This window comes from Ursus americanus, chromosome 22 (assembly GCF_024610735.1).
Source record: "Ursus americanus isolate L20-20 chromosome 22, mUrsAme1.1.p, whole genome shotgun sequence".
Taxonomy (NCBI): domain Eukaryota; kingdom Metazoa; phylum Chordata; class Mammalia; order Carnivora; family Ursidae; genus Ursus; species Ursus americanus.
Genome location: NC_142148.1, coordinates 21071676 through 21098050, shown reverse-complemented (window position 1 = coordinate 21098050; position 26375 = coordinate 21071676). Strand labels below are relative to the sequence as shown.

At 44.0% G+C, this 26375-nt stretch overlaps 1 protein-coding gene across 3 annotated transcripts in view; it reads left to right on the top strand.

Moving 5' to 3' along the window:
- The window catches only part of CTNNBL1 (catenin beta like 1), a 155693-nt gene that overhangs the window by 93327 nt on the left and 35991 nt on the right, over positions 1-26375 (top strand). For all 3 annotated transcript variants that reach the window (XM_087853593.1, XM_087853592.1, XM_087853594.1), the window contains exon 11: positions 1493-1674. In XM_087853593.1, the coding sequence (XP_087709719.1) occupies positions 1493-1674 (182 nt within the window). The remainder of the gene's footprint in view (positions 1-1492; positions 1675-26375) is intronic.

Here is a 26375-nt window from a genome sequence, read left to right as displayed (position 1 = left end):
TTAAAAGCAAACATCTTCATGTCATTGGATTTGGCGATGGTTTCTTAGCTCTGACACCAAAAACACAGGTAACAAAAGACAAAACAGATGAGTTGGACTTCATCAAAATTAAAAACTGGTGTGCTTCTAAAGATACCATCAGGAAAGTGAGAAGGTGACCCCTAGAATAGAAGAAAATATTTGTAAACGATATATCAAGGACTTGTATCCAGAATAAAGAGCTCTTACAACTAAGTAATAAAAAGAATTAACTAATTAAAAAATGGGAAAAGGATCTGAATAGACATTTCTCTGAAGAAGATATGCAAATTTGTAATAAGCACATGAAAAGATGCTTGACAGCATTAGTTATCTGGGAGATGCAAATTAAAACCACAATGAGATACCATTTCACACCTACTAGGATGGCTAGAACCAAGAGTTCAGCTGACAACTATTGGTAAAGATGTGGAGAAGTCAGAACGCTTACACATTGCTGGTGGGCATGTCAAATGGTGCAGCCAATTCCGAAAAAAGTCTGATGGTTCCTCAGAATTACTATATGCCCCAGCAATTCCACTTCTAGGTATACATACATCCAAGAGAAATGAAAACATATGTCCACTCAAAAACTTGTACATGAATGTTTTTAGCAGCATTATTCATAATAGCCAAAAGGTAGAAACACCCCCACTGTTCATCAGTGGATGAACAAATAGACAAATTGTGGCATATCCATACAATGAACTATTAATTCAGCCACAGAGAAGAAGGAAGTACTGACACATGCTACAGCATGGATGAATCTTGAAAACATGCTGTGGGAAGGAAGCCAGCCACAAGACCACATATTGTATGATACCCTTTACTTAACATGTCCGGAAATAGGCAAAGCCATAGAAACAGAAAGTAGATCAGTGGTTGCTGGGATGAGATGGGGAGGGGGGAAGGGGAGTAACAGCCAAAATAGGGGATTTCTTGTCAGGATAATAAAAATGTTCCATAATTGACTATGGTGATAGTTGCATATATCTATGAATGTACTAAAATTCATTGAATTGTACATTTTAAGTGGGTGAATTGTATATGAATTATATTTTGATTAAAGCTGTTAAAAGAAAGAAAAAGGAATAATAAGGCAATTCGTAGTCCCACCACCCTGAAATAAGCTCTGTTAGCATTTTGATCTGTTTCTTCCCAGTCTTTTTTTAACGTGTACTTTTCACATAATTGAGGAAATGCTTCATATAGAATTTTGAATATTATCTTTTGTGCTTATCATTCTGACCATAGGACCTCGTTCATTTTATTATAGACTTTGCTAATTATTAACAAGTATGTAATATTCTGTGTAGATCTGCCATTATGTAATAATTTTCTCATTGGTGGCCATTCAAGTTGTTTTGTTTTTTCTTTCTTTTTCCCCCATTATAATGAGAACTCCCCCCCCCCCCTTTTTTGGAGACTAGAACATCCCCATGAAGTGCTTATATGAAACCTCTTTTGTTCCCAGAGAAAAGAAGATCTCCCGGAGCAGTGCCCTGAAAGTGCTGGACCATGCCATGATTGGACCTGAGGGCACAGACAATTGCCATAAGTTTGTTGATATTCTTGGCTTACGAACCATCTTTCCCCTCTTTATGAAATCTCCCAGGAAGATCAAGAAAGTGGGAACCACTGAGAAGGAGCATGAAGGTAAGGTTCACTGGAGAGTCAGCCTACTTCAGGTGCATTAGGAAGAATCGGGGGAATGAGAGCTACTTTGAATAGCTATGTGTGCGGTTGAGGAGCTGACTCTGAGACTGAAGAGCGCCACCTTTTCTTTTCTTCCCTTTTTCTATGCATGGAAATGCAGCCCGGAGAGCCCAGATCATTGATGGTCTTTGTTGTGTTGGTTCTCTGCTTCCTTAAATCCTAGTGGTTCCATTTCCTTCTGGCCTATTAATAAGTCTGTGCGTGAGGGGTTTTGTTTTCTTCACCGTAATTTGTAGTGAGGTGTCTCTCTGATAGAAGACCCTTTTGAAAAGAGTAATGAGGTGGCAACACATGTCACCTCCAGAGTGGTGCTTTCATGTATTTCTGTATTAAAGTATGATTCAGCCAACATCAAAATTGCCGAAATAAACTATTTACAGCCCAGGTTCCCCTTTTTATGTTTCTCCTCCCTGATGGTGCACACTCCCAGCAAAATGCTGCCATGAATTGCGATGCTGTAACCAGAGTAGTTACTGCTTGGCCAATCTCCTCCTGCTATTGTCTGGTGGCCTGCTGCATCCCTCCCCCCTGTAAGTAGCTGCAGTGCAATCTGGAAGGCCAGGAATTTATGAGCATTGATGGTTCTGCTGGAGACTAACAGACACTTGCACTGGGGAATTTACATGGTTGGATGGTTATTTTAAAGTGTGGGGAGGGGACAGAGAGGGGGCTGAGAAGCTGGTGTGTGTGAGAGAGGAGAAAAACCCGAGCTGATTGGCTCATTTGGTTGTCTTGTCTGAAGTTAATGTTTGTTCCATGGTTTGGGTGATTTTTTTGTCGGTGATTGGTAGAATTGGTGTGGATATCTACAGGATCTTTTGCGTTCCTCACCCTCCTAGGTAAAAGTTTGAGAGTTCCTGTCTATCCCTTCTCAAATGGATTTGGCTTAGCCTATTCCAGCTCAGAGTGGCTAAAGGGAAGGTGAAGTGACTGTCTTCAGTGGTCACTTCCAGCGGTGTCTTCTCTGATCACATCAGCTCTCCAGAGACAACCGAAAGTCTGGTAGGGGTGGAACTGGCAGGGCAAAGAACTGGACTCATGATCTGAGAACAAGGAGAGAGTTCGGTTCACCCCCGGTCAGTTGTTGGCCACACACCAGTGGTGAACACGTTAACCCCACTGCCAGTCTGTGTTCTTTCCTCAATGGGAATTCAGCAAAATGAGGCCCTGGGAAAGGGAATGCGTTGTTTTGGAGATGTAAGAGACAAAGTTTTGCACACAGTCACCAGTCATTGAACACCTGCCACATTTCTGGCACTACTGGGTTATGGGCTCTCTTATTCAGGCTTCACAACCTACGAAGTAGATCTGTTTTTTAGGCAAGGAAATCAGCTGAGAAAGGAACCAACCTCTGGTTCTACAGCTCACGGGCTGTGTGACAACAAACCTTTTACTTAACTTCTCTGGACTGCATTTTCCTTTCGGGTCTGTAAGATGAGGAAACTAGACCAGTGAACTAGAAGCTCTGATATCTACACCTTAAGATTCTGAGGCACAGGCCGTAGTTGTCAAGGCTTTGTCCTGTCCTCCAGGAAACTCCTCAGGAACTGCACCGTGGCTGACCCGCTGGGTTCTGTTGAGAGACCTGATGCTGCATCTCGAGCGTGCTTGAAGAAAGGTATGGTAGGAAAACAGCCCTTAGCAGGCTCTTGCTCTGTGTGTATGGTACTAAGTAGAGGAAAAGTGACAGATTCAGTGAGCAGCTGTTTCCATCTGAAAAATGTGCCCAGTGGCGTGCTGGTAACAGTACATTTGCTTTAGAGTACCCGCATTAGAAATTTGATAACATTATATTAGTGAGAGCAATGGCTTGGTAAGACAGCTCCTGGAAGTCGTGTTTGGCCTGTAATGGCTGGTGAGGGTGAGCTCTGCATTCGGAATACACCAGCACCCAGACGGAAGAAGCGAACCCCAAGGAGAAAATGCAGCCCTGGGCCTCCTGCCCCTGCTGGTTGCCGCTGCTCCTGGCACACTGGCCCTTGGGCCTTGATGGGAGCATGAGAATGGAGGCAGGGCAGGGCAGGGGCATGTTGTCAAGGTTTCTCTGTCCTGTTCTCTGGGTTATTCTGCCTGTGCTGGCCCCTCTGACGTACGAGGACCAGGTTTGTGTGGTAAGCTAGAGCACAGCAGCCTCAGACCACCAGGAGTATCTGCAGATGTGCCCAGCTCGTTGCCCCCAGGCTTCTACCGTGCTCTCCCCTCCATCTGCCACAATTTTCGCTGACCTGTCTGGATACCTTTCAGTCATCCTTCAGGCCCTTAGTTTTTTGTTTTTTGTGTCTTTTTAAGACTTATTTATTCATTTTAGAGAGAGAGCATGAGAGGGAGAGAGAATCCCAAGCAGACTTTGGGCTGAGCACAGAGCCCAACACAGGACTCGATCTCATGATTATGTAATCACAACCTGAGCCGAAACCAAGAGTCAGATGTGCAACCGACTCTGCCACCCAGGCACCCCTTTAGGTCCTTAGTTTTGATGTCACTTTCTCAGGGAAGCATAGGATGAGCCCCTAGACTAGAATAGAGCCTCCTATTACATGGAGTCTTGGTCCTAGGACTTTGCCGTCATAGCCATAAATTATGGAACCAGTGGCCTTGTCACCTCTGGGTCCCAGGCCTTTGCCTGATGCTCCGCGTGTGGTGGATGCATGGTAAACATTAATTGACTGCATGAATGAACAACCACTTCTCTAAAGGACTGAAGGTTAAGTGCAGGCATGGATTTGGGACCCTCCCTAGAGCCCTGCATGATTGAAGTCCATGCAGTTGACTTTAGTAGATTGTTTGAAAGCAAAAACAAATAGGTTGCTAGCCATAAGTTTTACTTTGTTTCATTGGCTTTGAAATTATGGCAGAAGCCCCCCTTTAGAGCCATGCCCTTAAGAACCACATCTGAAATTGAATAAAGGAGCGAGGTGGCCAGAAGGAAGAGCTCTCATCCCCTAACACAGGTGGAGACATATCTTGCACTCCCCACAGGAAGAAGCTTATACTTTCCTACCCCAGCAGGAGGAAGAAAGATTTTCCCCTTGCCCAGCAACACTGCCTAGCCCATGAAAAGCCACTACACTTCAAACCCCTGGTTTATTCGGGTGTACTTTTGTTTATAACATCCCCTCAGAACCTCCCCCCCTTCCTCTATCAAAGAGCAGTCTTCTTTGTCCTCTGAACTTGCGTATAGTTTTGTCATAGCTTGAATGACCTGAATTGTAATTCTCTACTAATCCTGAGTAAACCCATTTTTGCTGGTAAAATGACTAATAGTTTTATTTTTAAGATTAACATACATAATGGTTAGAACTTCCCTATATAAGTGAGGCCGCTGTATGGCAAGCTTCTTTTGGTAATCCAGCAACTCCTAAGTAAGCACTGTAGGCTGGAAATTAGCTTGCCAGTCCAGAACTTCTAGAGGGCTGCCCTGCGCGCCTCCCTTTCTTGTCAAACCTCAGGGACTTGTCACATACAGGAGTGAACTGCCTCAAGTTCATCCTGGTCCAGTCTCATTACTTGTCGCCTCTCAGCACCTTCCCCCAAACTCTTAGAGTAGTAGTCTAGCCTGGTGTGGTACAGATCGCTCCACTGCTTATCAACCATGTGATCTTCCTGAACTCTCGGAGCCTTAGTTGCCCTGTCTGTGAAGTGCTAGATCTGCCACATGGGGTGGTTGTGAGGGTCAGGTGAAATGACCTATGTAAACTTAGTGTGGACCTCAGACTAGAGTAGGTGCCAACCCTGTCTCCAGTTCTGCCCATCGTGGCCTTTGTCCCGTGCACCCATCCTCCTGAGAGGTCTCCCGGAAGCCAGGCTGCCCACACCTGGGGGAGGGGGTGGCTGCGCGTGACTGGGAGAGTGTGAGTGGATTTTACTGGCCTGCGGTGTAATGGCTCCATGAAAGCTGCACGAGACTGGGCAAACTGCTTGTTGATGGGCATGGCAGGCGCCATGATATGCTAAATAGTGGGGTGGCATAAAAACAGCTGTGTTCCCCAAACCGACAGAAGGCGTTGGGAGAGGAGAATCTCTAGATTAAGGTGACTCTAGAGAGGAGGTAAGAAGCAAAAACCACACTTACAGCCTAGAATTGCTGGTAATTAAGTTCCGCTTTTGTGAGTTGGGCTGGAGAAGGACAAGAATTATTGTAATTGAAATCCTTTCAGGTTTGCATAATAAAACCTTCAGAAATAGATCTGGGGAGGCACTTAGCTTGGGGGTTGGGTTGGAAAGAAAAAATTTGCCCTTGGGTATAATAGCATGATTGGCTGCCTCCTTGGTTTTATAAGGATTAGTACAGTATGCGTTGTCTCCTTGGTATTAACTGCTTCAGAATGGGAGGGAAGAAGAAAAGAGCTGGGATCCAGAAATGGCATTTGACCTTTACTTCTTGTCTCTTTTAAAATTCTTATTAAAATAGGTCCAATTTTCCTTGTATTGCTTCATTAGGTAGGTGAGTTATTGAGTTTGTAGCAGTTCTAGTTAATTGCGCTGTTTTAACATTGTTCCCCTGGAGGCTGTTACGAGCTTTCGGGGGGTGAGCTATGAAGCAGCGTGTAGGTGTGTGGTGTGCGTGCTAGGTGTATGCACACATTCTCCCTCATCAGCAGTGACAGCAGTTGATAACAGGTCCGTGCTTTAAAGAATACTTTTCTGTCATCTGCAAAGAATTTTAAGTGATTCCAGTGGACTCCATGCATCAGGAAGTGTGTAGTTGGCTGGTACTTCCCAGCAGCCAGGAAGTGCAGACCAGAGCTCCTGCCACCTACCTGCTTTGGAAGGAGGAAACGGCAAAACTTTTCCTACCGTCAGAAGAGAACCGAGTTTGGTCAGCATCAGTGAAAAACATTTTTAATGCCCCCACAGTGGGTCGCGGCTGACATGGCATCATTTGGGGCTGCCTTTTATCAGGGCTCCTGCTATGTTCAAAATTTAACAAAGACAGGGAACAAAATCCTGGGGGATGCTGCTCTTCCCTGATAGTCCATCTCCAGATCCTTTTCCTTGGCTTGTCCCTGTCCCTCACACGTTCATTTTTGCATGGGTTGACAGTGTCTTCCCTTAGTTATTTTTGTGTTTTACTGTTTATACTCTCCTTGATTTCATCTACTTCCTGCAGCTTTAACCCACATCTCTTTGCCGTTGATCCCCAAATCTTCAACCTTGTGTCTCTCCCAGGCACTAGTCAGTTCAGCTAATTAACCAGCGGACAACTCCATCAGACAGGGCAACTCAGCTCATTCAAAACCATACTCATTCCTTCATTGCCCAAGGCTCATCTGCTTTTCCTGTCTGGGTAATGGTCAGGGCACCACCCTCCACTCCGCCACCCAAGGCAGAGATCCACACACCATGCTTAACTCTCATAGTCCCCACAGGTAATTTGATCATAAGTCCTACAAATTCTGCCTTAGTGAGCCAGTCCTCTGCGGTACTGACTCTGCGCTTGTCACCTCTCCAAACTATCACTACAGCCTTAATAAGTCTCTCTGCCCTAGCCTCCCACCGCTCCTGTCCCCTCGGAATCTGTCCTGCATGCATGCCCCCACCCAAATGAGAGAGACACTCCCAACCCACAACTGTAAAATTATAGTTTACAGAAGGGAGGGGAATAAACGTGGGGAATAAAGCAATTTCACATGTATTTACCAGAAAACCATATTAGCAAATACAAAAACATAACAAGAATTACTTCATTATTAAAGGGAACAGGAGAACAGGAGTGCTTAGCGAGGAAGGGACTTCTGGTGGAAGGGAGAGGAGGGGTATAGGCTAGCCAGGATTTCAGCCTACCAGTTTGTCATTACCTGTATTCAGCATCTGTAGGAGTGTCTTTACACATCTGATTATGTTTGAGTCTTAAAGCTACCCCACAAGGGTGTTGGTACTTCTCGTTCTGAAAATGAGAAAATTGTAATGACTTCAAGTCATATAGTGGCTAAGACTTACACCCTCAGCTTCTGACCACAAATCCCACACTCATTTCATGAGGCCATGCCAGCGGTATGTGCTCTTCTGGATCCAAGCCAGCTTGCTCTTCTCTGGGTTGCTGGTGAAATTAGAAGTTCTTGACCAGAAGACCTTGGTTCTAATCTTGGTGCTTTGACCCAGGGCAGGTCATCCTGATAGTGGAGACTCTAATTACTTACCCTTTCAAATTGCACAAGTTATTAGGAGCAAATTGCAAAATTGACTCAGTAAGATTGTGTCTAAGCAATTCTGGTGCCCTTCACGGGGCTCACTCACGGTAGGTGCTCAGTACATATTGGTGGAATGTATAAGTGAATTTATTTAACACCAGTATAGCATTAACCGTCGACAGTCAGGAGCAAGGCAAATGTCAATAGCTAAGAGCATTGCACAAGTCAAGGGATTCTTACCATGTTAACAAATGTATGGTTCTCCCACAAGGTCACTCAGCTTCTGTCCCACAGTAGTATTTAAAACATATTTGTTTATTCATCTGTAAGAATAGGATTAATAACCTATCTCCTTGGATTAGTGTGAGAATTATTACTGCGAGGTGACTGTTAGTGTGGGTCTAACATTGTGTGGGGGTTTGATCAATGTTAGCTTATTATAGATTATTTTAATACTAACCCTAGACATCATACTATACTAATAGTTGTTATACTCGAGGTTATAAAAACCTAGAGGAAGGCTTATTCTAGGGATTCTGGGAACGCTTAAGAAAAGAGATGGCATTTGAGTGTTCCTTGAAAGATACATAGTGTTCCTTCTTATACCAGTGAGGGAAATGGCAGAGGGGACAGTGGGCGCTAAGGCATATATAGCTAGTTATTGTGATATGGATGATTAAGAATATGGGCTTTTGATTAAAACAAGACTTATGTTGGTGTCTTGGTCTTGTTGTTTACAAGCTGTGTGACATTGGGAAAGTTGCTTAACCTCTCTGAGTCTGTATCTCCTCAATTGTAAAATTGGGATGATACTGGAATCTGTCTCGTAAGGGTGCTATGTGAGGATTAAGTGAAATAAGACAGATCAAGTGCTTACTAGACAGTGTCCACTTCCTTAATATTAGTGGCTGGGGTGAAGATGGGTTTTCCATTTGTGTTCCTCTTCTTTCTCCTCTGTTGGTGATTTTTATTTTTTTTTATTTTTGTTTTTTAAAGATTTTATTTATTTATTTAAGAGAGAGAGAGAGAGACAGCCAGCGAGAGAGGGAACACAAGCAGAGGGAGTGGGAGAGGAAGAAGCAGGCTCCCAGCGGAGGAGCCTGATGCGGGCTCGATCCCATAATGCCGGGATCACGCCCTGAGCCAAAGGCAGACGCTTAATGACTGAGCCACCCGGGCGCCCCTCCGTTGGTGATTTTTAAAGTATCCACCTAAGGAGAGATTTCCCTCCCTGAATCTGCCATTCTTAGCTGTGGACTATAAACATGTCAGTCCCATGTGGAAGATAACAAAAACCTTCCCCAAAGAGGACATACCAGGGAGCCCCATGTCCCCACTTCTCCATATCGTTTGTAAACAGAAATGTCAAAGATTTTTGTCCCCCTTTTTATATTCCCCAAACTTGAAAATTACAGCGGGTTGGTTATAGCGGCCAGGACAGTGAGCAAGTGAAGAGTGAATGGTATTTAATTTTAAGAATGGCATTAAGTCATGTACTAACAGGCACTTTATGTTAAACAAGGATGGAAATGTCTTGCTGGTGTTTTTGTTGCTATTTGAAAACCTCATAATTGAACAGTTTCTGGATCAATTCCTTTTCTCTCCCTCCAGCTGCTTGTCTCATTCCTGACCTCAGATGACAAAATGTGCGGATGCTGAAATAAGCAATGTGTTTGGGTTCCTTTCGTCAAGCTTGAGGGGATGATTTTGAGTGTTGCACATCTGGCTTGCTAACTGGTTCCAGTCGTATTAAGGATTTACCCACAGGCCTTTCCCAACTAGAGCACAACATAGTTGTTTGCCAGTGAGGAAGACCGTGAAACAGGATTTATTTGCCATCCCGGAAGAAACTGTTCTTTTCTTTTGTGCAGGGGAACAGGGGAAGAGGGAAGATAGACTCATGGTGAGCTCACATTTATTGGGCATCTACTGGTGGACTCAGGGCTTTACACAGGTGTACATACTTCATGAATTAGGCAGTTTAATCTTCTTTTTAGAGATAAAGAGTTTGTTAATTACCGAATACCTTTTAGCAAGTAAGTGACAAAAGCAGAATTTGAGCCGTGGTCTGCTCCCAACGCTCTTTCCCACACCAGGGTGGCTCCAGCGGTCTTCTGGTTGGCATCCAGAGGCAACACAGAGCAGGAGGAGGATTGTCTTTGGAGGAGGACAGACCTGGCTTCAAATCCCAGCTCTACCCCCAAACTAGCAGGTAGCTTTGGGCAAGTTATTCTGTCTGGATTTTGAATTCCTCATCAATCAACAAGCCTGATAAAACCTTTCTCAAAGAGCTGTGTGAAGAAAAACGACCATGAGCATCCTACATAGCCTAGCATGTGACAGTTTAATGAATGATAATATAGCTACTGCTTATCAGTCTCCTTTCCAAAACAGTCCTTTCAGCCTCTCCGAGTTTTCATGTTTACATGTAGGGTGCCAATTTATTAGCTTTTGTGGGTGTGAAGCCCAGCTGTGGACCGGGACTTAATGTATGGACGGGCTGGGTTATAGCAAGAGCTTCCAAAGAGATAAGACAGCCACTGTTTAGTTTGATGGCCTATAAATGTGGACCCTCAGTTATAATCCTGATCATGCTAGCCGCATCAAAATATATCCTGTCTCGAATGAGGTACCAGACCCTTCTATTTGAGTTTGACTCACATGTAGAGGGTCTGTTTCTGTGCATAAGAGCCCTCAAGGTAGGCTAATGAGTCTTCATTCATTCTTTTATTATCCGACCACTAGCCCCTGCTTTGTGCCAGGCTTGGTGCTGTAGATGGAAGGTAAACAAGCTCACAGCTCAATTAGGGAGACATAGAAGCCTGTATTTATACTGCAAGGTAAAAGGCAGAAGCAAGCATGAAACACTATGGGAGCAGGGGCTTCCCATCTGTCCTGGGTGGTGAGAGAGCAAGTGGAGATTAGAAATCACTCCACCTCAGATACATGGCTCTTGAGCCAGTGCTCAGTATGAGTTAGCCAGGTGAAGGAATGTCAAGTTAATAAAGCAGCATGTATGAATAAAAGTTGGAAGGGATAGAATGTAGTGAGCCTTAAACCATCTGCCTAGAAGAATCATCTGGAATCTTGTTTCAAATGTATTCTTCTGGGACATGTTCTCACATTTTCCGGTTTCACCAGTCTGAATAATGTTGGCGAATCTATGTTTTTATTAGGCTTCCCAGGAGTACCCTCTGAGACCAGTCTGGCACCAGCCCTTGGTGAGAAGAGCATAGAGCCGGAGATGAGGTAGTTAAGCAGAAGCCAGACCTTGAAGGATCCTGCAGAGCTGTTGTGAGGACTGACTTGGTTAATACGTGTGTGATGCTTAGGACAGTACCTGGCACCTAGTAAGCATTCATGGATGTTGGAGGTTATTGCTGTTCTTATATTATTTCATTATGTTATACTAAGAATGTTATCCCCCAAATGTTTACAGATCATAGGTATAGTAATAATTTTAGTTGTTTTGACTATCTCAGCTAATTTGGCACAAATCTGAGTGGAGAGATGAAGGAGAAACAACCACTCCTGTTTTTCTTTTGTGTTTTTCATTCTGCCGGGTAGAAACTTAGTTCTCTACTGACAGCATTAGCTGAATTCTTATTCCGGATATAGAATTTTCCACTGGTGCATTTATTATTTTGTCAATATAACTCTGTTAGTTTTCATTTATAATCTTGATTAAATTTTATAGAACTAGTTTAGTATGCAAAGCATCTCCTTTGTAGAAGTAAGACAAATACCAGGAATGTAGAAGCAATAGTAGAAAAGTAGCCAAAACTTTTTAGGCTATTTCGCCAGCATTTTTAGGTGGTACCAAAATGAGGAAGTAACTTAGGGGCCAGGCAGCAACTGTGGGCTCTGGTTTATTAAAATTCAACACATAGTCTTTACTCAGATGTGCTTCCTAATGTTATCATTTGGGAGTGTTTCTTGTTCTGAGTACTCTGGGAGGTTTTTACATTCATTATCTCATTTCACCTAATCCCCACAATAGCCCCATGAAACATGTGTTATTACCCACATTTTACAGGTGAGAACACTGAGGCATAGCGAAATTGTTGTCTCGAAAAATCCCACAGCTAGTACATGGTCTTTACTAGGATTTTTCTGTGGCTTCCAAAAATTGAATCATAAGCCGTGTTCTTCTCCTTCTCCGTGTTGTGCTCACCTGTAGCAGGCCTAATTTAAACTGCTCACTGTCTTTTCCTGTTCAATTTCTTTAAGTCCTCAGTAGTCCTGCCCCCCACTATTGCATAAATAACCTCTGTCTCTCAGTCCCGAACATTTTGCCCTGCCACACTTTATTCACCTCTTCTTGGCTTCCAACTTTGAGTGTTATCTACCTACTGATAGCCTCCTCTCTCCTCGTGGCCTCCCAGAACTGAAGCTCAGCACTTCTGCAGCCTTCAGTTTCTGTTCCTAAACAGACCTGTCTGCTTGCCTTGCAATCGCCTGTCTTTAAACACTTCACTCAGCACTGGTCTGTTTTCTCCCTCTGTGGGGCCCCTTTTGAGAGTGAGACATAAATCTGTAGTTTTTGACCCCCCACTGATCAGTATCACTCGAAGAGCTTTGACAAAATACACATGCCTAGGCCCCACTTCCAGAATTTCTGAGAACTGGGACTCCGAGCATCTGTATTTTTAAACAGCTTCAGAGCCTGTTGCTTAGCTAGTTCTGAGAACCACTGGCTAGAATGTTCGGAGTACAAGCATAGATAAGCATCCTTTTTGATTTTTCTCTGTGCCAAGAGAAGATTCTTGACATGGTGGGTCTTAGGGGAAGGGTTGCTGGAAATGGCTTTGTTGCTTTTTCTGAGTATGAGTAAAATAACCTAATGTAGAAAATTCAAGCATTTTGGAAAGGATGGAGGGCAAGTAAAAATCACCCCCAGTCTCACCACCCAGAGTTAATTACTGGAAGCATCATGGACACCATCCACTCAGACATCTATGTTAGGAGTAGGGGTTGTGTATATGTGCATATAATTTTGCATAAATGGAATCATGGTGCGTGTGCTGTTTTGTAACTTGCTGTTTTTACTCAGTGTGTCTTGGGCATATTTGTCGGGGTGAGTCTTTTAATACAGTTAGGAAGCTAGACTATATTTGTAGCAGGCAGGTTAGATTTTAGGTTCCATGATCAGCTTGTGGAGGTGATAGTTTGGAAAGGTAAGCTGTGCTTGGATGGTGATGTTGGCTTTTCCAAGTGTTGTGAAGGTGCGGGGGCTTCAGGATGGTACGGAATGAGGCACGGACTGAAGGCTAGCGCATCTGAGGTCCCTTGGTTACAGCGTAAGAGGAGGTGAAGAGGCCTTTCAGATGGTATTTTTTTTTATTGTGTGACTATTTGAATGTTTTAGACATGTTGGCATCTAGCAGTAGATATAATGTGGAAGGGGATAAACTGAAAATAAACTTGTATACATTTCACTGGTCATGAAAAATACAATTACATGTGTGAGATGTTTGTTAGTGTCCACTTTCCTGGACTCTTGTGATATTGGATGTGATCTTTATATGCAGCGGCCTGCAGGTTGCTGGGGAAATGCTCTGTGTATTTAATCATGTTGCAGTCTTACTTGTTTGTTGTTGTTGGGTGTTTTTTTGTTTTTTTTTTTATGGTAAGAAAATGTCTTTGGCTTGCTTTTATAGTCAGATTGATTTTGCTTGTGGGTGTCCAGATGCTGATGAGCTGTAATTAGCATAAGAAGGAGGTTGGAAGGCTGTTGAACATTCTTTTCTGGCCAAACAAAGATCCCCAAACAGAAATTATTCTCAGGTATAGGTCCAAGAGAAGCAGCTCTTTTCTCTTTTAGGTGTGGGTCTGTTAAAGGATAGGAGTGTTGGCTGAGGAGATCACTACTGGGAATGGGGCTGGAGAGTCTTGCTGTGAACCATCATGGGGGTGATTTTCTGTGGTCAGTGCCTCTGAGAGCCTGGTAACTTTAAATCCCTGAAGCAGCCTATTAGAAAGGCTCCCTGGACTGGGTTCAGGGGATCTGTTTGTTTCTGCCATAACTCAGGCTCAGGCTCTGACTTGGGTTAAGTAGTTTGCCCCCTCCCACCCTGTTTCCACACCTTTAAGAAGGAAACAGTAACATTTCAGTGTGTGAGAATTGGATAAGATAATGTGTGGGGGAAGTGCTTTGTATACCATAAAATTTTGCAGTGTCTAGTGTAGTGGTGTGTGTTACATGGTCTTTCTCTGGTCTCTTCTACATTCCTTATATATATTTTTTCCTTTTAACACTTTCTTCCTTGTCCCTGGCTCCAAAATAGAGAGAGAAAATGATTGTTAGTTTGTTCCCTATTTGCTGCAGGGTTACCATAAAATAAATTAAGCGTATCATTTTGATAATCACTAAAAAATATGCCTACAACTTTCTTAAATGTATCGATTACTAATAAATCATGTCTCTGTTAAGTACGCCTGCTGGCTGCAAACCTGTGGAATAACAATGTTTGCTAGCCTCCGTAACAGGCCGATTTTCCTGATGACGCGTCAGCTGATGTGGGGTTACTACTGCTGGCGAAGGCAGCGGTGGTGTCACGTGTATGGGATATTTGCTGTGTTCCCGTGTGTGCGTGATGTCAGTGTCCCTACCATCAGCCCCATGTGGGGTGTCATCAGCCTGTTTCATTACTGAGGAAACAGCCCCAAAAAAGTTAAGTACTTTTTCAAATCTCACGCACGGTTTAAATTAACATCTGCTGGAACCCAAAGCCCATGTTCTTGATCCTGTGCATCATTTTCCCAGGGAGACACCTGAAAACCAAAAAGTTAAATGACTTTTAATCACCAAAGCAACACTCCAGTAACTTTAGTTATTTCTAGAAATGAAATAGAAAAATTTATAATACCGGAAGGTCAGGAAAGTTCTGTTACCAAGTTTTTTGATATTTGGTAATGTGGGTTGTGAATTTTTTTTCTTTCTTTCTTTCTTTCTTTTTTAGGGGTGTATGTATTTTGTAATGTGGGACGTAAAATTTTTAGACTTCAATCTAAATTTTTGAAATAATATGAACCTTGTTATATTAAAGTTTTTCCTGTACATTTTATATTAAGTTAGATGTGTTTTTCTAAGCCAGAAGCTTGGCATGGTTCTTAATAGCAGAATAGCACAGCCATATAGAAAGAACATAGCAGACTTGAGTTCAAATCCCACACCAGTTGTGTTTTGAGACTCAGTTTCCGATGTGGTGGTTCCCCACAGCAACAAGCAATTCTTGGACACCAGCCTGGTGTCCAAGAATTCAGCTCAGTTCTGACACTATCTACCCAGAGATAGCTTCAGATTTCACAGGTTGGGGGCTCAGTCCTATAAGACTACCCGCCCACCCCCTTCACATACCATCTGCAAGCCCAGGTTGTTACCTGTTCTTCTGACCAAGTGGCTGTAAAATCAGAGGTTCCCAAGACCCCCTCCTCAAGTTCGATTTATTTCTTAGAGCAGTTCATAAATCTCAGAGCAACATTTTCCTTCCTAGGTCACCAGTTCATTGTGAAAGGGTGAGTCAGGAACAGCAGGTGGAAGAGCTGCACAGGGCAAGTTATGGGGAAAAGACGTGGAGCTTTCATGCCCGCTCCAGCTGCTACTCTGCCAGCACCTCCACGTGTTGACCAGCCTAGAAGCTCCCCAGACCTGTCCTTTTGGGGAGGCTTCATTATATTAGGCATGGCGGATTGAACCTGCAACCTGCCTCCCCCGCCCAACCCAGGAGGTCTGGGGGTGGGACTGAAGGTTACAACACTCTAATCACATGATTGGTTTTCCTGGCAATCAGCGCTCACTCATCCTTAGGGCATTCTGAAAGTCACCTAAAAATTAACAAAACGGAAGACACCTTTATGGCTGTCTTCACTTAGGAAATTATAAGGGTTTTTCCAGAAAGGTGGCAAAGACCAAATACATGTATCTTATTATAAGTCACAATATCACAGTAACCTTAGGCACATTAATTACCTTCATTGATCCCAACGAAGGTTGAGTGAGTAGGAATGTCCCAAGTGGACAAGAAAGGGAAGAGCTTTGAGGCAGGGGGAATAGCATATACAAAGGTACCAGAGGATGTGGTGTGGGGCTCTAGAAAAGGCAGGCATTCAGTGTTGTGGTCTTAGGGTTAGAGTCTAATAAGCACAGTGAACCAGACTGCTGACTGTACTTGTCAAGGCTAGTTGGGGTGACCAAGAGGGCGGATGACCTGGACCAGGACAGCCTTCTAACCCAGCCAGAGCAGACACTCCTAGCCGCAGTGTCATAGCTCTTGTATGTGCCTAAAACCTTCAAAAACTGAGAAAGGAAGGAGCCACAGCCCACATGTTGTCGTCTTCCTTGGCTATCATCGATAAACCTACTAAATTTATTTTATTTTTCTAGATCTTTTGTAGATTCTTCTCTGTTAATCCCAGTTTGGGTATCCTTAAGGCAAACCTCTCTTTCTGTCTCTTTGGAGTTAATTTGATGGCATTAGTTATAATCATAAATACCTCCTGAAGTTAATCTTATTATAATTCCTATTGTCCACACCAGTCTGATTCCCTTTTCGTTCCTTTCTCAGATGATTACAACATTTTTCTCCTCTTACAGGCTCACTATTGGAATTCTTGCCTCTCTCCAGTCCGTCTTTGCTTCTTCCAAAGCAGGTGAACTGTCTCGGGCACCTCTGAAACACTCATCTGATCACATGACTCTGCTGCTGTTTTCTTGAGGGCTTCTTCATGCAGGCCTAGGATGAAGTCTAGATTTTTTAGCATGACCTAGAAAACCTGCCCATGTGACCTTCTCTTGCTGTTCCCCATTCCTATCCCTGCCCTGTCTCCAGCCTGAGGTATTGTATCTCCTCCATGTCTGACCACCTGTGTTGACACTTGATGCTTTCCTTGACTGAGACACTCCTTTGCTCCCTTTTCTGTGAGACTGATTACTTACTCTTTGGAATTTCCCCCAAACCTGCTTCTTCCTTGAAGCATTCCCTGGTTTTCCACATTCGTATTTAGACTGGTCCCTTTCTTAGGCTCCCAATAGCATCCTCATGTGCGGTGGTCACTGGCTGGCTTGTTTCCACTCATTTGTGAGCTCTGCCTGGGCATAGAGTATGTCTTAAGCTGAAGGGAGTGGGGGTGGGGGGGAGAATCCCTTTGATCTTTTATATCCCTTTGAATAAAAACTCACTTGGAAGAAAAAATACTTTTATTATGAAAGATTTCAGGGACACCTGGCTGGCTCAGTCAGTAGAGCATGCAACCCTTGATCCCAGGATTATGAGTTCAAGCCCCATGTTGGCCATAGAGCTTACTTTAAAAAAAAAAAAAAAAAGATGAAGAAGAAGAAGAAGGAGGAGAAGGAGAAGAAGAAAAAAAATTATTACAAAAGATTTCAAAAACACAAGGTAGAGAAAATTATACCTTGAACTTTATGTACCCATCACCCAACTTCTGTGATTAACATTTGGCAACCTTATTTCATTCCCCACTTTTTCCCCTGGAATATTTTAAGGTAACACTAGACATTATATAATTTTACCGTATGTGTGGAATTTGTAATTTATAAAATTAATAACTTAAATGAATGAGAGCCTTGGATTTAGGCATTTTTCTAGCTAGGATATATATGCTAACATTGGGGTCCTGGATAGTGTAGCGTCATACTATTAGATGTCAGAAGTAGCTTAGATTGTGGGGGTTCTCGGCCAGGGCGCTACTGGCACTCTGGACTAGATAACTCTTTGTGGTGGGAGGCTGTCCTGTGCATTGCAGGGTGTTCAGCAGCATGCCTAGCCTCTACCCAGTAGATGCCAGTATCACCCCTCTATTGTCACAAGCACACACATAAAAATTGCAGACCGCCTCAGACAGTAGAATCTTCCTTTCACCCCGCCCCTCCATGGAGAGCCTTTGACATAGAGAAAGGAAGAATTTTGTAGATTTTGAGAGCTGAGAGCACTGTTCTAAAGACAGTTGGGGAAACTGAGGTCCCAGAGAGGAAGAGTGCCATTCTGATTATTTCTGTGCTTATGGGTATCATGCTGGAGAAGAAAATGTTTCGCTGTCCCTGTGCCCATGTATGTCCCACTCTACCACACAGAGCTTCTAGGAGCTACCAGGATGACGTTAGAGACCTGCTGAGGGTGTCTCTCTGAGCAGGGAAGATCACGTGGCTGGGCCGAGGGGAGTTCTGGAATACCACGACCAGCAAGGACACACTGCTGCTGATTTGCTGTCATGCCCAGTATCCGCCGAGGCTGCTCATCATTCCCCTTTATCAGATATTTATGATGAAGCAGGCTAGGGGATTCTTTCCTTGGGAATGCATCTTGGGTTCCACAGCGGTAAACAAGTAGGATGTGTTTCGCAGAAATTACTTTGAAGTCAGTTTTTGCCAGAAACCATCTGTTTTATATAAAGTAAAGGGACATTGGCGGTTTAGGTTGTAGCTTTGTTCAAAATGGGTTCTCTGCTTATTTCTCACAACTCAGTTTGCTAAGAAGTACCTTGGAAATTTGGGTGCTAGTAAACTTAGTTCACCACTAGAAAGGCAGATTTGGGGTGACAGAAAGAAAGCTGGCCTTGGGTGGGATGCCTGGGTGGCTCAGTCAGTTAAGTGTCTGCCTTCAGCTCAGGTCATGATCCTGGGGTCGTGGGATCAACCCCTGCATTGGGCTCCTTGCTTGGTAGGGAGCCTGCTTCTCCCTCTGCCTACTGCTCCCCCAGCTTGTGCACTCTCTCTCTGTCTCTCTCTGACAAATAAATAAAATCTTTAAGAAAACAAAAAAAAAACTGGCATTGGGGGTCAGATCAGCCTCTGGCTCTCACTAGCTCTGAGAACTTGGGTAAGGCACGTAACCCCAATGGGCCTTATTTTTTTTTCTCATCTGTAAAATGGGGAGAATAATCCACACTAAGGGTGTCATGAATTTTAAGTGAGAAAGAGTATGCAAAGCACCTACCCCAGGAACCTGGCACATAACACTAATAAATGCTTTTATCCTCTTGAGAAAGACCCCTTGGGAAAGGCACATGGACCTCTACGGCCCTTCATCCTTTATTTGAACAACTGTAAGATGGTCGCACTGGGTGTGTGTGTGTGAGACAGTGAGGGTGGCAGACTACTTCATCTCTTTGCCAGTTGTTGATGATAGCCTCTTAGTAAACCAGAGCATGGAGTCGTTGTTCGCAAGTGCAGTGTTTCTTAGCATTAACCAGCAACCCTTATCTCCTCCCTATTAAGAGCCTCGTCCCTGTTAGAATATGATTAGGAAGCATCTTCATAGAGATCACCGCATGTTTTTGTAGTGGTTTTGTGTGTGCAAGATTGGAGAACAGTTTAGTTCGTTAGCCTCAAACTGGAAATGAAAGTACAGTGTTAGTGCGGCACCGAGGTGCTTCTGTCCTCTCGCTCTGCCGTGTTACTGGCTGATGGAAGAAGGTTAAGAAGTCAGACTTCAAGAAAAGGAACATAAGGCCGCCTTGGGTCTGCAAGCAGGGTTTTCTGGTTTCTGTGGAAATCAGCCGAAGCCCCGGAGTCTGCAGGAAGAGTGTGCGAAGCTCAGCAGTTGGTGAGGCCGCAGCAGCTAGAAGGAGGGCCCGGCGCTAACTGTGGGAAGAATGGGAGGAGGAGCCCACGGCTGTTTGAAGAGCGCTAAGGCAGGCCTGGTGAAGCAGATGAAAGGAGCGAAGAGCTAGGTTTAGATCATTCCCTGAAGGCCCTGGAAACAGGCTCTTCTTTTTCTTTTTTTTCTTTTCTGAACTGAATTTCTAATCTAAAGCAGGCATCCAGGGATGGCTTTCAGAGTGTGAGAACACCGCCCGTGCTTTGAGGCTGTGATGATCAGCTCTGCTGTGCCTTGACAGGTGGATACTTGGAAAGTGGGAATTGGAATGGTGGAGAGATCATGGGGAGGGGAGAATGTGGGGGAATTCTGGTACCCAGGCTTAGGCCCAGGTATGTCCAAACCCAGGTAGTCAAAAAACTGCCTGGGTTGTGCTGCGCCTTCCCCGACTTTCAGGACCATCTGAGAATACAGGACCATCTGAGAATACTAACCATTGAAAAGGACTCTTTTAAAAGAAAAAAAAAATCACACTACATATATTCAGGGGGATTGTCTCATTTTAGGATCTAAAGGTTTTTTTGTTTTTGGTTGGGTGTGGGTGGGGAGATGATGGTAGCTGTATCATTCATGTCCTTTTCAAACCCCAAGAGAGCTTCCAGGCCACAGAATCAGTTTAAATTCATTTAGGTAGAATACCCCTAAAAGTGATACCCTGTGGAAAAGTACGCTGTAACCAGCCACACCTGAAATGCAGCTGTCTCCATCACTAGAGGTATCAGTCTAGGGAGTCAGAAACCCTGCATCTGGGCCATCTCGGGCCATCTCATACCAGTTCTTCAAAATACCGCCGGTTGTGGGTGCTGCTAACCTAAGTATTGGTGGGAATGCAGAGGTCCTGAAATGCCAGGCATGTATTCCTGTCATTACAAGGATGAGGGCTAATAACTTAAAAAACAAAAACAAAAACATGTTAGTGCTTACGGCCAGGTTCTCCAGAATATAATGGAAAAGCGTTTAGACCCTTCGAGACAATGAGGCGGAAAGAAAAGGGAATGTACGTTTTTACCAGCAGTTACTCCTGGTTCTAGGACCTTCTGCACTGGGATGTGTGACTGGTGCCAAAAACAAGACTATACACTCAGCTTTCTTGGAGTAAATACCTGACTTCTAGGCACACAGTGTCTCTTTGGACTTCCTAGAAAAGAAATTAGCAGATTAGTGTTATCAGTTAGGAAATGCAGTTGATGGCTAGTAACAGAGACTGGAAATTACAGTGGTTTAAATAAAATAGATCACATAGAGGTTTTTCTCTTACATAAAGCAAGTCCAGAGGTCAGGACTGGACTGGCAGCTTTCAGATGTCATCAGGAACCCAGGTTCCTTCTGTCATTCTGTTCTGCCATCCTTCTCAACAGGGCCAGGGATATCTGTTTGCTTATTAATGTGCCCCAAGCACATATAAATGTGCCTGGCTTCTATTTTCAAGATTGCCTGATGTCTTGATTGATCCTGGAGTTCCAGTTACTGTGTCGGTATTCCAAACAGCAGGAAAGCAGGAATGGGAGGGGGCAGGGCAGAAGGTGACATATCCCCTCCTGGAAGTTCCAAATCCCCGTTGGTCTTAGGTCTTGACCCAGAGGGAGTCACTTGGGTCACTTGGGTCAAGCTAGGTCATACCTAGCTATAAGGGAAGCTGTAGTTTGTTTTTCTGCCTTTGTTTTTTTTAAGCTCAGTAAATTACCAAGTGTATACGGGTTCTATTAGTAAGGAATCGGAGAAAATGGGTAGGTAACTGGCAGTCTTAACTAGTCAGGATGCTACCAGTTGGCATAGAACATATCTCTTGGGTAGGGATTGTCCAGGCCTTCTCTAGAGTTCCTGAAGTCACTGGTGGCCAGCTCATTCTTCATGGTGCCCACCAGAACCAGCATCATTCCCCAGTCCCCACTGGTGCCGCCAGGGTGATGGGGTGGTTGCACTGACAAAGCACATTGTAGGAGCCATTTTCCCCTGGAGATGGTTGGGTATGCCCATTGGAGGCACTTAAAGCTTCATGGACCTCTCCTTCAACCCATCTGAAATATGGACCTTCCCTGGTACACGGACACTTGACCTGGGGAGCTTCATGCTTTCAGCTCAAACCCTGAGAGGGAACGTGAGCTACCACATCATTCTGTTCTTTTCACTCTGGGCCCTTGGAGAATAGTTGTGTAGCAGAAAGAAGTATTTTTGAGCATCTATATCCCTTTCTTGCTACAAGGCATATTTTCCCACAGATTCAAGGCTGTAAATTAGTTAAGCTAGCACTTAAACACTTTTTTAAATCCATAGTGGTGCTCAGACTCTGAAAGGAGGGGGAAACCCCATGGGAAAGAGAAAATAAATCAACCAGAAGCAACACCTATCATATTGCTTTGCAGTCAGTAGGTGATTAGGCAATGTTTGTGGAATCTCATCGTAACTGAAAAATGAGAATACTGAATTAATTTTGGCTATATTTCAGGTTAAATGGGTTTCAGTGGGCCTATTTCAATGGAAAATGCATTCAAAATTTCAAACAACAGACATATTAAAAACTACTTTTTGGAAAAATAACCTTTAGGAATCTCATCATTTATATTCCAAGTGCTCATCTCTCACTTTTTTCCTTGCCTTCCTCCTCCCAATATTTTCTTACGAAAATTTTCAAACATACAGAAAAGTTGAAAGAACTAGACCATAAATGCTCACATACCTACCACCTAGATTCCGTAGTTAACATTTTACTGTATTTACTTTGTCACTTCTGTCCATCTCTCATTCGTCCATTTTATTTTTTGATGCAAGAAGGAAGTTACAGACATCAGTATGCTTCACCTGAAACACTTCAGCGGGAGTATTAGCCTAGAGTTCAATTTAAAAAATAAATAAATAAGAGCACATAGAGTGAAATGCACACATCTCAAGTGCATTGCTTGGTAGATGTAGACAGATACATATTCTGTTGAGGTCCAGAACGTTCCCTCGTGCCCGTCCCTATCAAGTCCCTCTCCCCGCCTCACAAAGGCATCCACTGTTCAAGGTGCATCATGTCTCAGGTGAGCCTCGTCTAGAGCTTCAGGTCACGGACTCAGGCAGTGGGTAAGCTTTGGGGGTAAAGCCTTCACCGAGCACACTGTTTCTAAGATTTACCCATGTTGTCATGTGCATCAGTACTTTGTTCTTTTTTGTTCCTTAGTAGTATTCCATCGTGTGGGCATATTTTTCCTGTTGACAAACTATTTCAGGTTTTGACTATTGTGAGTGGAGCTGCCCTGAACATTGTTTTCATAGAACATTTTGTGTACAAGTCTTCTTGTGTTTTCATTGTCTCTTGAGTAGTATCTAGGAGTGGAATTGCTGGGTCACTTGGTAGTTGCTCACATCTCGTTTTGATAAGTAGAGTCTTGTAATTCAGTTAAGGGAGGACTTTACTTATATATCATCTAGGCCACTTCTCTCCTTTACAGACAAGGATACTGAGGCCCTAAGAGTTAGATGGGCAAGAGACCTATTCAGAGCCAAGTAGAAGACTTTTTTCAAAGTTCGGACTAGAAATCTCTGCCTCTTAACTCTTTTCTAGTGTTCTTTATGTCATACTTTACTTCTTTCCTCCAGAAGCGGGCAAGGAAACTGGGCTTCTTTCTGAAAGATCATTAACTATTCCGGTTTTTGCTTAGGGAGAAGTAACTGTTAGATATACCCAAATGCAATATATTGTGTTTGTTTCGTATGTTCTCTAATGATCTGGATCTGGTCCTGCTTCTCCTCCAGTGTACATTTTAGTAAATCTTCCAGAAAGATGTTTCTGGAACACAAATCTGATCATACTACTTATTCTCCATTATGTGTTTTGTAGGTCTTAGGGGTTAAAGTCCTGCCTCTAGTTGAGTGTGCAGTGTTCTTGCTTGCTTCTCTTGCTTCATCTTACACCCCATCACCCACCCCCTGCAGCCTGTCCTGTGTTGTGCTCCTTCATACCTCCATGCCTTTCAACCTCTTGTGTTTTGTCTAGAATGGTGTTCCTCCTTTGTCTCTCTGATAAATTCCTCCCCGTTCTTCGGAGGAGACTCTGAAAATTCCCTGATTGATCCAGACCCTCTCAGGGAATCAGTTATTCCTTTTTTATGCATATGTGTCTCTGACGGCTAACTCTTAAAACCATGGTGTTCTCTTAGGATGTCACATTCAGTATTAGTTGAATTTTCCTGGCACACGACTAGATGCTGAAGGTGTAGAGATGAATAAGCTGTGGGCCCCACTTTTGAGGAGCTTGCCATCTATTGTGGAGTTCATACGGCAGAGCGGTGGTTTCGGGGCGGCATCCTTAGTACTCATGTAGCCAGCAGTGTAGGGGAGCTCACCTCCTTACAGCCTTCCAGACATCAACTATTTTGAAATTTTCATCAGATGAAACTACCTCGTTGACTTTATCTGCAACACTAGTGAGGTTGAATGGCTTTTAAATATGCTTATTGGGTATTTTTAACTCATGAGGAAGATAATCAAGTTTTATTATAGTGGAACTAATTAGGTCACTTCCTAGCTGTGAAACCATGGGAGGCAAACTTTTTTTCCTGGCTGAGTCTCTAGTTTCTTATCTATAAGATGGGGAGAATAATACACATGTTTCACAGGATTGTCATGAAACTTAAATGAAGTAACACATGCAGAGTACACGCAGGCCCATAGTAGGGTTACAATAAATATCGCCTCTTTAAGTCCTCAGTCTCTAGCCCAGTGCCTGCCACATATTCGGGAGTCAGTAAATGTTTATGAAGACTCGGAATATATGCATTTTGTCTATGTGTCTGGAGGGCTATATATAGATGCTAGCACAGACCCATCTGTCTCGAGAAGAGTGTTTGACTTGACTTGCATCAGTATTCAGCTGGAGTGGCTGAGCACACATGCGTGACTCTTCCTGGGTTACCACATCCCCTGCTAAGCAGATGTCCATTATAATGGAATGTAAAAAAGGAAAAAATAATAATAAAGGCAGAGGAGTGTAATGTTGTGGCTTGATTTGACAGGGCCTCCTGCTACTTCAGCTGCTAGTGCCGGGCATGAAGCAGATTAATCTGTATTCTAGCACACCACTGCTGAAGTCAGGATCGGTTTAATTAGGGTATTTTAAACATCCTGTTTGCATCTAGAGTCTTACCAGGAAGCAGGATGTCCGTCCATTTGGGGGAGTTCAGGGGCAGGTGGGCAGCAAGGATGGGCAATAAAACAGAGATGGTTTTAATTTTAGAAACGAGAGGAGAACGCTTCTGTATGATCTCCTTAAGACAAAAGAGCTAACGGCCTTAGATGTTCCGTGGAAACAAAGGCAGCCCTGCCGCATGGCCTTGAATTTTAAAGTGGCCCTGCAAGATCTTGCCAAGACATGGGCCTGATGGTTGAAGTACAGGGACCATTTCCATCCTAAGAATAGAGCTGTGGCTGACCCGTATCTTTCTTAACCATTTGGGCTGCTGGAAGCCAGGTGCAGGCTCTGAAGCTGGATGTGCCTCAGAGGGGCCCTGAATTCATTGTCCAACCAGCCAGGCTGGGCCAATATTTAGAACCCAGGCTCTCAGGGCACTGATCAGGCTCCATTCTCCATAGTCCAGCATTTGTATTTACGTGATCCCCTCCCCCATCTTTCCAGCCTCATCGCCTTTCATCCTCCCTTCCCTCTGCCACACCGGCCCTTTCCCAGTTCTATGTCCAGACCCCGTGCATTACAGCTTAATGCCTTCGATGCATGCTTGTCCATCGGCTGAGAATACCTTTGTTCCCATTGCCCCTCCTCCCTTCAAGCTCTTTTTCTTGCTCTCTTCTCCCAGGCTCAGCTCACATGGCATCTTGCATGCCAGTCTTCCCAGACGCCCTCCTCAGTTTCTGCCTCTCTCTCATTCACTACCACTTCCTGTCAAGTAATTTTAGACATGATAGACTGCAAACACCTGGAGGGCAGAGTCAGTGTCTGGATGTCTTTGTCCCCAAAATACTGTATCTTATACATTATAGGGTTCTATTTTATGAATAAATGAATGAATCTGTGTCCGTTCCTGAGTCTGAGACCCCTGGAGGCTGCCTCCTGTGGCCCAGCTCAGCTTGCTCGGGCCTCTTCTTCCCTTTCGGTGGCCTCATGGAACCAAAGCTTCAAGAGCTGCAAGCAGGACACCTCTGACATCTGGAAGCCGTTCTCTTGGCACAGAAGGATAAGGAAGTCATTTAGGGATTGTCACTGTGCTCCCTGTCACCTTCTTCCCCCTGTTCCCCACCTCCCACCCCAATCCCTACCCTGGGAGACCCGTAGGAACTAAATGTGCCAGTAGAACCCAAAATCCTGGCCTCTGTCTCTCTACCAACTTTCCCACAGAGAACTTGGAGCTATGAGCTCACAGCCGGTCACTTGCCAGTGTAACACACCCAGCTCTGCGTCACTCCCAGTAGTCTGAGAAAAATGTTTTCCTTTTGTCAACCTGTAGAGCCACCCCTACCCAGTCCTTCCTTTTTCCTACCCTATGCCCAACTGAGTTAGGGACCCTTCACACGTGTGCTTTGCATATTCCTCGTTTGCCACATAATTGTGTACTTGATTGTAGCTGTTTATTTCTGAGCCTTGCTCGTAAGATGATGAGCTCCTTTAGGGTGGACTGTCTTCTTTCATCTCTGTAGTCCCAGCACTTGCTCCATTGCCTGGAACGTAGTAGGTACTCAGAAGTTTGAGTAAAGGAGTAGCTGGTGCGTGTACCACTTCGTGCCCTGTAATTAATTGTCTGTGATCACAAAACTCATAAAAGAGAAGGTATTTTTCATTTCCTCTACAGATCATGTGCTGTGTTTTCAGTTCTACAGCAAGATCAAAAGGTAGATGATTACCATGGCCGAGTACATTTATTTTTATTAAAAGGTAGGACCATCTCTGCTTCGATGTGCT